This window comes from Pollicipes pollicipes, unplaced genomic scaffold, assembly GCF_011947565.3.
Source record: "Pollicipes pollicipes isolate AB1234 unplaced genomic scaffold, Ppol_2.1 Scaffold_4002;HRSCAF=4701_pilon_pilon_pilon, whole genome shotgun sequence".
NCBI classification, from domain to species: domain Eukaryota; kingdom Metazoa; phylum Arthropoda; class Thecostraca; order Pollicipedomorpha; family Pollicipedidae; genus Pollicipes; species Pollicipes pollicipes.
This window is the reverse complement of record NW_023596420.1, coordinates 3326927-3340325: the sequence shown is the minus strand read 5'-3', so window position 1 is coordinate 3340325 and position 13399 is coordinate 3326927. Positions and strand designations below refer to the sequence as shown.

Below are 13399 nucleotides of genomic sequence, written 5' to 3'. Positions count from 1 at the left end.
CCCAACAGGCGCGTGGAGGGAGAGAAGGGGCACTCACCAGCAGCGTCATGATTACCAGCGCGTAGTACATGCCGAACCGGGAGCCACACCAGCACTGCCAGTCGGGCCCCACTGCGCCGGTCCGGCCGACCCGAGCTAACAGCACCGGTCCGGCCGACCCGAGCCAACAGCACCGGTCCGGCCGACCCGACCCAACAGCACCGGCCTGGCCGACCCGACCCGCCAGCACCGGTCCGGCCGACCCGACCCGCCAGCCGGTCAGACCGGGCCCGTCGTCCGCCGCCGGCCCGACGCTCGCCAAACACGCCGTGCTGCGCGGCCGGACGGCCCGTTTATTGCAGGATCGGAGGGGCGCCTCCACCGCACGCGATCGGAGCCCCTGGAGAGCCAGCACGGCACAGCGCGCGGTCCGGCGGAACACGTGGCGTCCGCGTCAGCCACCCTCGGAAGGCAGCGCTGCACACAATCAGCCCAGTCCACGGACGGAAGAAGACCTCACGGCGCAACACAGACGTAATGTCCAGTGATCCCGCCCCTCGATTTATGCGTGGTAACAGCCATATGCCAATTGCTCGTTGTTACTGCAGGGCAAAGCAGTTTCACAAAATGTTGCAGCGCAGCCTGGAACCAGCAAGGCACTTGCTACAAGATTACAACGATACGGCATCGCACGGGTGACGGTGTCGATACATTAGCAGCCGTCCGGGTAGTCAGGGGATGGAGATGCAGCAAGAGCAGGCCTATAAGGACACCCCGACGTCCGCAATACCTCCACCACGCAAACAATATGTAAAACGGCTGCTCGGCTGTCCACAAGCCCGCATACACTCCATGGCTAACTCAGCACACGAGAACGAACACAATGGAAAGCAATGCACCCAAAAATAGTTAGCTCGTGAACACGACCACAGTGGGAGGGAAACCATGCACCCAAACATAGCTTAAATTACCGCAAGCACTATGAAGCAGCGTTGGAAGAGCGGTGCCCAGCCACTGGAATATAAGCTTTTCCAATTACGAAAGCTGCTGACATCCAATCACACCACCATCGGTGTCCAGTCCAGCTCAGATATTCGTGCACCCAGCGGATAAACGCTGTCGCACTGACGTATTTTGATTTCACACATCACGTCACGAACATACGTGTGATGTTCACACACTTTCGCTGCGGGAGTTCTCGTGTCGGCAATTCAGAGGTTCAAACAGCAGCAGAGAAGTCAGCACATGATCGATACTCCGCACCGCTGACCGGTAAGCAGACGCCAAGTGGAACAGATCGACCAACCAGGCTGACCTCCCCGCCACGGCTCAGGGAAGGAACATAAGTTGCCGACGTCAGGTCAAGAAATGAACGGAAAGTTACTCTGCATCTAATCCGACGCGCATGAGGAATCTGAGGAGCCTCACGTGGACGCTAGCAGTTTATCCCCTTGTTTCAAGCCAGAGCGAGCCACTCACACGATATAATACGGCAATGAACTATCATCAAATAGCTGTAAAGCACTGCAAGGATAAGTTCTTGCGGTAATTTATACTAATAACTACGCTCACAGCCAAAGGCAAGAACTCACAATAAGGACAACGTTTCATCTAGCATATCTAAAAATACTCGCATGCCTCAGGCACCTAGATTCTACATTGGTCCTTTCGTGGAAATACTTTGCTATCATTACCCGTCACGCTCGTTACGATTATTGTCCACCCTAGCTCATCACGGCGATCCCTTTATTTCCAGTATCCAGCAGCTCCAGACCCAGTCCGTTATTGATGTGTCATGGATGCAATGATCATTATTCTATCCTGTCCATGCAACCTACAGCATGCTCGTCGATCAACGCCAAGAGTTAGGATTGGACGCCACTACACACGGAAGGAGCCAGTTTTGGGATTCCACCGCACATATGATCACTGATTCGGTTTCACGTCTTCCCCGACTTGTCTGGCTGATCAATCCCCGCCAGACGGCAAACGAAGCTCAGCAAATGGTTGGTCCCCTTGGAGAACGGCCTTGACCTATAAACACCGCACATCTAGCATCCGTCACGCAGCAAAACTTCCCAAAGAAACACGCTCATATATGAGCCACGAACCATCATCAAGTAATGGCCCCGAAAGTGGGCCCATTTCGATGTCAGTTGGATAGGAGACTCTTCGCCAAACGTGCTTACTTCTCGATCGGGGAGAACATCGACCTCCAACACAGACCCCCAATGCTTAGCTATCAGGCTGATCGCTGGACCCTCGTCAAAGATCCTTCGCGCTCCGTCGGGGAGGGGATCTTTGGTTCCTCAGCCGCCACTCCGACCGGCCGACTCTTCGGTCGGCGGGGCGAGCCTCGTCGTCACCCGGGGGCCGGCCTCACAGGCCTCCCTAGCCCGTCACACGGCCTTGACGACGCGCCGCCGGCCGCCGTGCGCCGCCGGTTCGTGGCCGTCCTCGTCGTCGGCGAGCTGGCGTAGCGGCGAGTACATCTCGGAGCCGGTCTGGCCGGCCAGCTCCTCCACCGTCTCCGGCAGCGGGCGGCCCAGCGTCTCCGGCAGCATCAGGTTCAGCAGGCCTGAGCCGACCGCCAGCGCACCGAACACCGCGAAGTGCAGGTCGGCCATCACGTCGTTCTGCGGGCGGCGGACGGCGTGGGAGTCACCAGACCGACCACCGGCACAGGGTCAGGTCTGAGCGCCGCACCCGGTGCCGCCTGGGGGTCACGCATCGGCACGACCAGAGGCAGCCGTGCCGCCCATTTGGATCTTGTCCACGACGCATGACCGGAGGCGGCTCGACCAAGTCATTCTTACGCGCGGGCAAACACCAACACAAGAGTTTCTAGTTAACAGCTGACTAATCACAAACGCCCTCCACTAGTCACCATCCTGCAACTGTGCCTATACCATTCGCCCGACGAGTACTGAAAACCCGACTGAGTTCCGGCAAAGCCATCAGCTGTCGGACGGCGTAAGGCCTCGTCACAGCTCAGAAAACGCCAACGACGGGGTATACCCACCAGAAGGGCCATGAACGGGTAGACGATGCCGCCAATGCGGGCAAACACGTTGACCAAACCGAAGCCGGTGTTTCGGATAGACGTGGGGAAGATTTCGCCCGAGTGGATGAAGATCACGGAGAAGCTTGCCGCCGCACACAGCTTGCCTGCAGGCAGAGACCGAAGAACCCATCAGTCGGTGCTCACACTGCTCTGATCTAGACGGCGGACAGTGCAACTGTACGGGCTGCTCAGTGATGACTCGTCTGCCTGGTTAGTCATCACCAAAAATACCAATATTGGTGTGGTATTACGCAACGCAAGCGTGCGACACAAAACATACACGTAAACACGTGAAACGTTCCTTCTACTTTTAACCAAAAGAGCATTTTTTTCAACAGGATGGATCGCAAAACAGCTGATTCATGATGGTTGGTATCTTTGTGACTGAGTGGGTCCGGCAGCTGAGTTGGTTACAGCGCCTGTACGTTGTATTCACCCATCCGTGGTGTGATGGGCTCCAGTCCCTTTAAGAGCTCAGTATTTTCCCCAGAATAAGATGGCCCGCGGCCCGTGGCAGCAGCGACCGCGCTGAGGTCCGGTGACGTCCGAGGGTTGGGCGTGGCTGAGCAGACCGCTCCCAGCATTACGACTTGTTAAACTTTTGCCCCCAAAATTCTGTCGTTGATCGAGAACTTCGCAGTCAGATGAAAGGGTAAGGGCTCACTTCATAATCAGATGGAGGGACCAGGGCCCACTTCATGGTCGATTGGTGGGACCAGTGCTCGGGCAACAAGTACTGCCTAACACAAGCTCATTTCAGAAATTCACCAAACGAAAAGGAGGGGGAGGGGGAGGGGACAGCTGATGCAGATGATGCAAGATAGTATAGTAAGCTGGTCCTGTCAACATTTAAGACAGCTGGGTAGACCAAGACAGATGGCCAACCTCCCCATCAAAGACCTGATATAGACCCGCTTACCTCTCCAGATTTGATAATGTGATAATGTGGCATGATGTACATGCCACTCATCTGGCATGTACATCTTATGCCAACGCAATATTCACGGCGATGCCATGCTCTGCTTTCATAACCAAAAGATACAACATGTGAGAACTGCACGTGGTCTGTGCCCCTGGCGCGTGTGGCCCTTCCGGTTGGTGGTGACCGCTCTGCTGGCCCCTCACCGATCAGGCCGAGCAGCATGCGCAGCTGGGCGAGCCTGGCGTCGCCGTGCGGCAGGCCCATGATGCCCAGACAGCAGCCGCCGCCTAGCAGCATGAAGCCACAGAGGGGCGTGCGGCGACCGACCCTGCGCACACCGGCCGGCGCTCAGCACAGCGTACACCGCCGCTCAACATGTTGCCGTTATTCGGCCAGCACGGATCAGCCAACCGCTACTCCGGGCGAGGCAGGGGAATGACCGGGCAACGAAGGTCAGCACAGACGGCTGTGTCCCTCGGCGGCGCGCTACGGGTCAGTTCAGATCTACACGGGTCAACACCAACAAGTTCAGCTTGCGGAGGGAGGACGAGGAGGCACATCAGGCCGGGCCCACAAGAGCCCCTGGCACGCGTCCCGCAGCAGGACAAGTCACGATACCGGGAGGTCAGGTGCCACACATCGCACGGCCGACCCCCCCCCCCCCCCCTCCGGCCGCACGCGGACGCGCACACACCGACAGGCTGCGGACGGTCCTGTCCGTCTGCTGACAGACTCCCGCCTGCCGCCCGACCACAGAAGCGGGCTGTCGACGTGCCTCGGCTGCCCGGAGCGGGCTGGCGCGCCCACCTGTTCAGCACCAGCATCACGATGGCGTAGGCCGGCAGCTCGATGAGGCCGCTCAGCGCCACTGACGTGAAGCGGTCGCTGCCCATGGTGGCCGAAGCCGACGTCAGGCCGTAGTAACACAGGTTGTTGGTGAACCTGAAGCCCGCACGGAAGGCGGTTAGTGAGTATCGCACGCTACAAGATCATACATCCTAGTGGTTCTCTAAAGCTTTTGCCACTACAGACTGCTCGATGAGCTCCTGCGAATCCTGCTCTCATCTAGAGGCGGAGAATATCCACCAAAACCAAAACAACACGAACAAAACCGCCACGACCAAGCTCGCCAGAGCATCAACGGTAGGGCACTCACCACGAGAACATCATGACCAGCGTCCAGACAGCCACTTTGCGGTACTTGAAAAGGGAGCAAACGCCTTCGGCGACAGGTGCAGCGCGTGGCGCGGCCGAGCGCAGCTTAAGCCCGGCCGGCAGCGTGGTGCCGTTACACCGGGCGATGCGCTGCAGCACGCGCAGCGCCGCCTCCTCCCGACCCTTCAGCAGCAGCCAGCGCGGACTCTCCGGCAGGTAGCTGGGTCAGGGAGGGTCAGTGTCAGCCAGCAGGACTCTGCGGCAGGTAGCTGGGTCAAGGGAGTGTCAGTGTCAGCCCGTGGGGCTCTCCAGCAGGTACCTGGGTCAGGGAGGATCAGTGTCAGCCAGTGGGACCCTCCAGCAGGCAGCTGGGTTAAGAGAGGGCCAGCGTCAGCAAGCGGGACTCTACGGCAGGTAGCTGGGTCAGGGAGTCAGGGAGGATCAGTGCCAGCCAGTGGGACTCTCAAGCAGGTAGCTGGGTCAGGGAGGATCAGTGTCAGCCAGCGCGGACTCTCCGGCAGGTAGCTGGGTCAGGGAGGATCAGTGTCAGCCAGTGGGACTCTCCAGCAGGTAGCTGGGTCGGGCAAGGATCCATCAAAAGACCACCGGTAATCGCCATGATCACTGGACGCAACGTACATAAAAACCTTTGTGAACTGCACCGAATCCCATCCACAATGTGTGTGTGCATTACAGTCATACAAAACACAACGATCATTACGACATTCCATAAATCATGACATCTGTTATCATGCCATGGCGCAAGATAGCTGGTACAAACACACCAGTGCACGGCGACTAACACAGATCAGGTTGAAAAATTCACGCCCTGCGCCTACACGCCCAGCATCCAAGCGGGCTGCCGCAACATCGACATCTGCGGCATCTGAGCATTCCTTCCGGGCAGGCCTACCGCTGGACAGACACTCACAAGTAAGCGCTGAAGTACGCGCAGCCGAACAGCGTGAAGAGCAAGTAGAGGTGGCGCCAGCTGTGGATGAGGCTAGCCGCCGCCGACAGGACGGGGATGCCCAGCGCGAACATGACGCTCATCAGATTGCCGCAGAAGGCGCGCTGGGAGGCGCCCACCACCTCCGAGGCCAGCACGAACGTGGACAAGATCATGCCGATGGTGACAGAGCCGGAGACGAACCTGTCGCGGGGCGGCCGCCGGCGGTCAGCGAGCAGTCGGGTCGAGTCGGACGGGGCAGGGTGGCAGGGGGCGGGCGCGGCCCGGAGCGACCAGCTCATGGAGGGCGTGACAGGAACCTGGCAGTGAAGCGCGGGCCAGCGGATGGTTTGAATTTGAAGGGGTTCATTTGAAGGCAGACGAAGAGACGCAGGCAGTCTGCAGCAAACCCGCAGGGTGAGGAAAGAAAGGTCTGGCGCGGGGTGATGGGCAGGTTAGAATACAGGAACAAACCGTTGGGGAGCACGCGACTGCATCAGGAACGAGTGAAATCAGTGGGTAATCCGCGGGTCAACCGGCGAGACTGAAAACGCGCGGGAACTATTCGAAAGGGTTATACAAACATGGGAAACCCGACGGCGAGATACGGGATAATGCTAGATTAAGATGTCGATAAAATAAATGTATAGAAAGCGAGAACACTGAACTCAAGTAACAAAACAAGGACTATGATAGAGATAATACGTATTGGCGGGCAACCTGCAATTTAAGCAATGGCTTTATTATTCAAATAGACAAAATCAAAATAACTTAAGAGGAAAGTGTTCCCCGACCCTATATATATATATATATATATATATATATATATATATATATATATATATATATATATACAGATACAGATATATACAGAGACAGATCATCTGGCTTCAACGGGATACTGGGAATGAGTGCGAACGGTCACAGACCGCGCATTCCATGCTCTCGAACTAACGTTGGTAGTTTTTCCGATACATAACATAAAAATACGCCTACTTCATGCAAAACATCAGTAAACACACATATTTACAAAACACCATGTAAGTAAATACGCATGCTTTCGGTGCACAACGTAAGTAAAAATGCGTTCTTTTGATGCATAACGCAAGAACGTGCGGGCCTTTCAAAGCATGTCGACACCGGATTCGTTCAATGGAATATTCACCGGCAGACACTTTCGACTGCACAGACAAACATGCGACAAGACAAGGGTCTTATCTCCAAACCTGGAGCAGTGCAGTCAGGCTTTGGTGACGCAATGGCTATAAGTAATACAAGCATACAGAACAAACACTATACTACCTACAGCACCCAGAATGCATATCACACCGTGTGCAAGGGCAGAAAACAATACGGACAAGAACAAGCACCTTACGGGGAACCATCACAACGTCTAAGATAGCAGCGTCCAGTGCTTCTATTATCATCCAAAATCGCAACATCCAGCGTTCATAACATACAAAATGCGTCCAATGCCGGCCTATGGGAGGGGCTCATAGCATACGAGCTCGCAGCGTCCAAAGTCACATCATCCAATGCTGAAAACATCTAGCGATTACGATGTCCAGTTGATACGCTTTAATCGACACTGTAGTTCTTCAACCTTTGGACGTCATGAACACTGGACGTTATGAACTTTGGATGTTGCATTTTTGGATGCTGCAAGCTTGAATGTTATGATTTTGTCCAGTCCACGGACATGGGACGTTTTGATGTTATAAGCACGTGCTGCAGTTTTGGACGTTTTGACCATTGGACGCTACCACCTCTGGATGTTTCAATACAAATCCCATCTCACACTTCTCATGGCTGCGATCCAGACTTAGCAGGAAGCTGTGCACAAACAAAAATATGTTAGGCCAGCGCACGCGCATTTCTCGATTTGTTGACCATGTCAGGCCCAAATGATGGCTGGAATTCAGGACACGTTAATTTCACCAGAGCAACAAGGGCCTCGGATGACATGTCAACTGGGAAAGGGCGGAGGGTGGGGGGGGGGGGGGGGGAGGGGGAGGGGGGAAGTAATGTCCCCGATGTGACAGACATTACCCCTGCCCCCAAGAACACATTCTGATCAAAATGAAAATAAATACCATGAACCGAATATTTCGCCTGGGTGGATGAAAACAGCCATGTTCGAGTGTACTTTCAGGTCAATAAAACATACTCCGATAGAACAGCATTTACTGCTCTGCCTTGCGATGTTCTGTGTTAAAAGTGTGGCGGTAATTTCATAGAATTTTTTTAAGGAAGCAATTTAATGGCGTGGCGCATGCAACCACAGATTTTCCGTCCAAATCACAATGGCAATCCAATAGCGGCAGGTGATTGCTTGCTAGGTCAAAGGATTTGGTAATGTATCGTCGAACCAGCCCTCCTAGTGGTTTCTTCAGCTAATGTCCAGCTGTACACGCGCAACGGTTCTTTGCAGAACAGGAAAATATTCAATGCCTCCTCATCCTTTCTTATCGTTCTATTTTCTGCAGTGGGGAGAGGGGGGGGGCTGCTAAGAGCTCACTGTTGGCGAACAAAATAATACGTTGCCAGCATGATATTAAAACAATTCAGAGCTGCAAGGCGTGCAAACATCTAAAATCAAAATGAAAATGAAGGAAGAGAAGACCAGACAAACCTTTTCACGGAACTAAACAAAACTAATTAACCCCATTCCTTAAAAACATATTCATCCTTATGATGAACATTTGTAGAAAGGTGACTGTGGCGGGAGGGGGGCAAGCTTGCTACCATTTTCGTCTGACCATGTTAAAATCTGTTAAAATTTATGGCCTGAGTTGTATTACTAGCCTCGGCATTACCGTCAAATAGCCTGAAGTGAAGGCGTTACTTTGGCTTTCAGCCTGAACAAGCGTTTTACGCTGTTTTCTTCCGAATGTTTCTCCTCTGAAATTTCGTTGCAAAACGTAAAGTAACTGAGGAAATGGCAAGAAAAATCGAACCTGTTCGCACCTGCTGGATAACGTTTCCATGCATGATAATAGCGTTTAAGCGCCAGCGCGGCAGTATTGGGCGTCTCGTGTCATACAAAGTCTGCAGCTACCCATTAGCATTCGTTTATCCCCGAGACCTGAAGCCAATTATGCCGCACCCAAATAAAATCGTGAGCATCACGCGAACCTTATGAACTTAAAATCGATCGTGGTGCACTAAATACAGTTTTGCGATCACTCGAGAAATTGCGGACGAAGTAGATCAGTCAAAGGAAACCACGGCTGGACTGTGTAGATGCCGGGAACATGACAAACATATCTCTTTTACGCGTGGCTCAATTCACCTGTAATTTTGCAGACAATACATGGAGTTGGTTTTCCGATCAGCGTTATGGTACAAGACTGGAGCGAATCTGAGCTCAGAAGTTCATTTACGGTTTATTCTTATGGTCTTTCTTCCATATTTCCCTCCCCCCATCACACACACACATACATACATTGCCAACCTATTATTCAAGGCCTCGATTCCAGCTGGCTCCAAAAATAATTTCCCATCAGCAGAAACAAGATGGCCGTTGGCGTTTACAGGTGACCTCGATAAGTGATAACTCGCTGCATGGATATCTGTGTTTGACGATGATAACGACGATTGGGGATTTAGGGTGCGTCGGCCTCAAAGGTCATATTGCGCCATCTGTGTTTGACTGTGCGGGGAGTTGGTGCCGACCCTGCCACCATGCAGTTCGAATTTTCATTGAGCCGTCAGCCAAGGCGGGCTCGTTTCCCCGTCAATGTCCAGGTGAGTCGGAGTGAGGGGCGGCGCCAAGGATTTTGAGATAGGAGGCAGAACTTTTCAGGGGGCCTCCCGGACAACAGGGAGCCCCTTCACAAGGGGGACCTTCTGGGAAGTATCGTACTCAAGGGGGAAAGGGGATACATATCTCCTTAATACATTGTTACATGTATCATATCCATGCAAAGAAGCATCGACAATTTGACAATTCAGAATTGGGGCCTTCTGACCAACACAGGGATATTTTCGATCCCGCAAAGGCCCCCCAATCTCAAAAACCTTCTGTTGCAGAAGAGTCTACTGATGCATAGATAGACCTCCTTTTCCAGATCAGGATCATTCCGATTCACAGAAGGTCTTCAAACTCAGCAAAGTGCCTCGTTATTCCAAACCAGGCCATCCCGATCCCGCAACGCGACCATCCAGTGCATGACAGAGGCCTCCACGAAGGGATAGCATATCCAGCTACCGCCAAAACAGAACGAATCGACACGATCGTAACGCGCGTCATCACAGTTGCACAAAATGAACAGTTGGAGTCCCATCTTGATGGGCAACGCATGCCCGTTCCGACGTCTCGCTAGCTTGAGAGTTACCAGCGGACAGTGTGGCGGGGGTGGGGCACCAATGCCAGGCCGTCCGCAGAACACAATGGAGGGAGCCAGAGGGAAAGCACTGACAAGCAGAGTCGCGCGTACCAGCTACGGCAGCTTCCCTGAGCAGCGTTGCGGACCGTGTGAGGAAAAAAAGAAAACGTCCGGTGGACCACACACAAGTAACAGCCACAGCCCAAGGGGAGCACACAGAGATTGACGGAGATCACGGTGGGCGGGTAAGACCATGCTGTATGTACACAGAAATGTCACAGATGTGCCCGCAGGTCGCCGACAGACGAGGGTCGCCCACCGCAAACCCGGAAGACCAAGGGCCAACAGACGCCAGCAACTAACCATGGATCGTCCCAGACTGGGATGCATGAGCTCCTCAGCACTGGCGAGCATCGACCCCAGCCCATGGGCAGGCTAGCTCCAGCAGTGTCCCAGTGAGTTCCGACCATAGTGGTAACAAGCCTGATCCACGTGGTGGAGAGACAGCACAGGGGTGTGCTCAGACAGCGGCCTATGAAACGACGACGGTGGTGAGCGGTCGGGCAGATGTCAAACCGATGCCAGAGGACGGATGCCTGGTCTGCTAACCGTTCCTCACCTGAGTACCAGGAACACATCAAAGGTGGGTGCGGCCATGCTGCCTCCGAAACAGGCCAGCAGCACCAGCAGGCAGGCAGCTATGGTGCGCAGGCGGCCCACCTTGTCCGCCAGTGGACCCATTAGTGGTGCTGCCACCATCAGGCCAGCCATGAAGGCTGACTGGCAGCCCTTGGCACGGTAGGCCTGGTCACACACCAGGTTCCACTGCAACAGGGAAAGATCACAGATTGTCATCTAGTGGAATGGTGCTGGGCAACAATTAGTCAATGGAAATTGATGCAGATGAAGTCAAATACCTGTGAACTTTTCAATTGTCTGGGAGCCTCTGTATTTGATTACTACTATTATCCAGCTAAAATGTGTGTGGTAATCCAGGCTCCATGCTTCATTAATGACCCATACATCAGAACTTAGCTGTGTGCATCACACAACATACCCACCTCTGTGACAATAGTTGAGTAGTTTGAGTTGTAGACTAATCTGGCACACTTGGCTGCTTCATTGTCAGGACATGCATTAAGCAAAGGAGCTGAGCCATCTTCACTAGGGTAGCACTCAAACTCAGGAGCAAAGGCTATAAAAGAAAGTGCATTGAATGGCACACACAAACACTAATTTTTGCACAGACGGTGGTGACCCACGACCATTTTAAGTCACCAGTCCTCACACAGTGACATAAACTGAGGAAGTACACAATGTGAGGCATGTGATGCACTGAGGCCTCCAGGAAATCAATAGTTACATCATGGCTTCAAGTGTGGTCAGAACCAAGCTGGCATATACATTCATGTCATCTCTGAATGTATTCACAGCACAAATCAGCTAAATTTAAATAACTGATTCAGCAACCTTTCCATTTGTTATGCACAATAACTCACCTGTAAATTCCATATTTAAATTAATTGATGCTATGTATACCTGGGCTAAGGATATCACCAGCACATACTTCTTTTGAGCTGGTCCAAACTCCCCAATATGGGAGAAGACTTCATCAATGTCCATATTGACACTGGAATGTGCTTATGCCACACAATGAGAATTCCAAGACCTGAAAAACTGTACTGTTATTTTTCATCCAGTGACCATTTCTGAGACAATCAATGGAAAATTACTTCTTGCAATGAAGCAATGAACAAGTGATACCAAGGGCCTTCTAGGATTTTGTTTGTGCATGGCTTATAAAAAAATTGGAGAAAACCTACATCACAATAATGGTGAAAAAGAATGATAATGAAAGGTCAGTATCAAGTTGCATAATGAAATGACAGCAGAAAGATATAGTTCATGTTTTGTGCCAAACATCACTGCTATCAACCACAGTAGTTATAAAACACTCCCTGATCATTTCTGCTGTAATTTACGGTGGTTGAAACCACCTTATCTAAAGCATTTACTTGCAGAACTTTTGAGTCACAGCATATGCTGTTTTATCTGCTCAATAAAACTCTTGGGTACACACTGCTATAGATCTGTGCTGCCAGCATACTACATAATGTGAGAGGCAAGTTACCATCACACATGGCTGCTGTCATTAGGTTTGCATTTTACACCATAAAGTTACTGCTCATGATTACAGCACTCAAATTAAAATTAACATGCGTGCCCATAGTGCCTGCAGTGTACGTGATGTAATAATGATTCATTGATAGTGATGATTATTTTGCAGCTTATTAGTACTGCACAATAACTGGTCAGCATTAGCATTCACCCTTCACTCAATGAAACAAAAAACAAAATGTTTGATAGGTGGAATCCAACACGTACTTAACAACACGACATACGCTAAGGCAGAAAAAGCATGTTAAAGGTCTTTATGGATCATATTAAAAAACTGAGCAGGACCAAGAACCTAATTTACCGGCTGCTGCCCATTGTATGTGCCTAAATAGCTCCTTATTGCCCAGATCCACACGTAATCACTTAACAACTGCTGCGAACAACCAAACACAACATTCCACATGCACGAATATGCCCATCCAAGCGTTGTCAGAACCACAACTGCTTCCAATCACAAGCTGCCAACTTTCTGGTGGAAACGGAATCCGGACAGTCGCTGTACTAAATCGAGTGGGTTTCTAGTATTAAACTGAAGTTTTCCGATTACTTTTAGCCCTACACGTATCTTTCACCACTCAGCTTGATGCTTGCATTTCGTACACTTCGATCTTTTGCGCGGAAATGAGGTTTTTGCCGAGTCGCTGACACTTGCTCATTGTCATGGCATCGCCTTCAGTGGATTCATGGCCAGCGCGGGATCTACGTTACACCCTGCACCAGCGAAACCAGCATTTCATCAAAGAGGAAGCCAAATGAGGGTGTGAGGGCTATTTCAGCAGGCGTCACGACATTGGTGCCAGGGCAAAAACTCCTACCGACAGAAG

The 13399-nt window shown here is 52.1% G+C and overlaps 1 protein-coding gene across 7 annotated transcripts; it reads right to left on the bottom strand.

Moving 5' to 3' along the window:
* Positions 1 to 309: 309 nt before the first annotated feature.
* On the bottom strand, positions 310 to 12976 carry LOC119093352 (solute carrier family 22 member 15). Of its 7 annotated transcripts, none has more exons than XM_037216303.1 (11): positions 12877 to 12976; positions 11897 to 12066; positions 11459 to 11592; positions 11017 to 11222; positions 6052 to 6273; positions 5624 to 5645; positions 5122 to 5318; positions 4773 to 4907; positions 4169 to 4293; positions 3002 to 3147; positions 310 to 2615 (listed from the first exon to the last, which is right to left on the bottom strand). In XM_037216303.1, the coding sequence occupies exons 2-11, from the start codon at positions 12018 to 12020 to the stop codon at positions 2379 to 2381; spliced, it is 1548 nt and encodes a 515-aa protein (XP_037072198.1). In that variant the 5' UTR covers positions 12021 to 12066; positions 12877 to 12976; the 3' UTR covers positions 310 to 2378. The 7 variants fall into 7 exon arrangements, with proteins under 7 accessions (XP_037072198.1, XP_037072199.1, XP_037072202.1 ...); XM_037216304.1 differs by having other exon boundaries at positions 12939 to 12976; XM_037216307.1 differs by having other exon boundaries at positions 12960 to 12976.
* Positions 12977 to 13399: the final 423 nt, after the last annotated feature.

What these genes read in the sequence shown, in the direction of transcription:
- LOC119093352 (XM_037216303.1), bottom strand. Translation starts at nt 12,020, where the DNA reads ATGGACATTGATGAAGTCTTCTCCCATATTGGGGAGTTTGGACCAGCT. An exon ending in ACCTGCCGGAGAGTCCGCGC is followed by an intron (nt 5,319 to 5,623) that starts TGGCTGACACTG and finishes GAGAGTCCGCGC; the next exon opens with TGGCTGCTGCTGAAGGGTCG. An exon ending in GTGATGCTGGTGCTGAACAG is followed by an intron (nt 4,294 to 4,772) that starts GTGGGCGCGCCA and finishes CGGTGTGCGCAG; the next exon opens with GGTCGGTCGCCGCACGCCCC.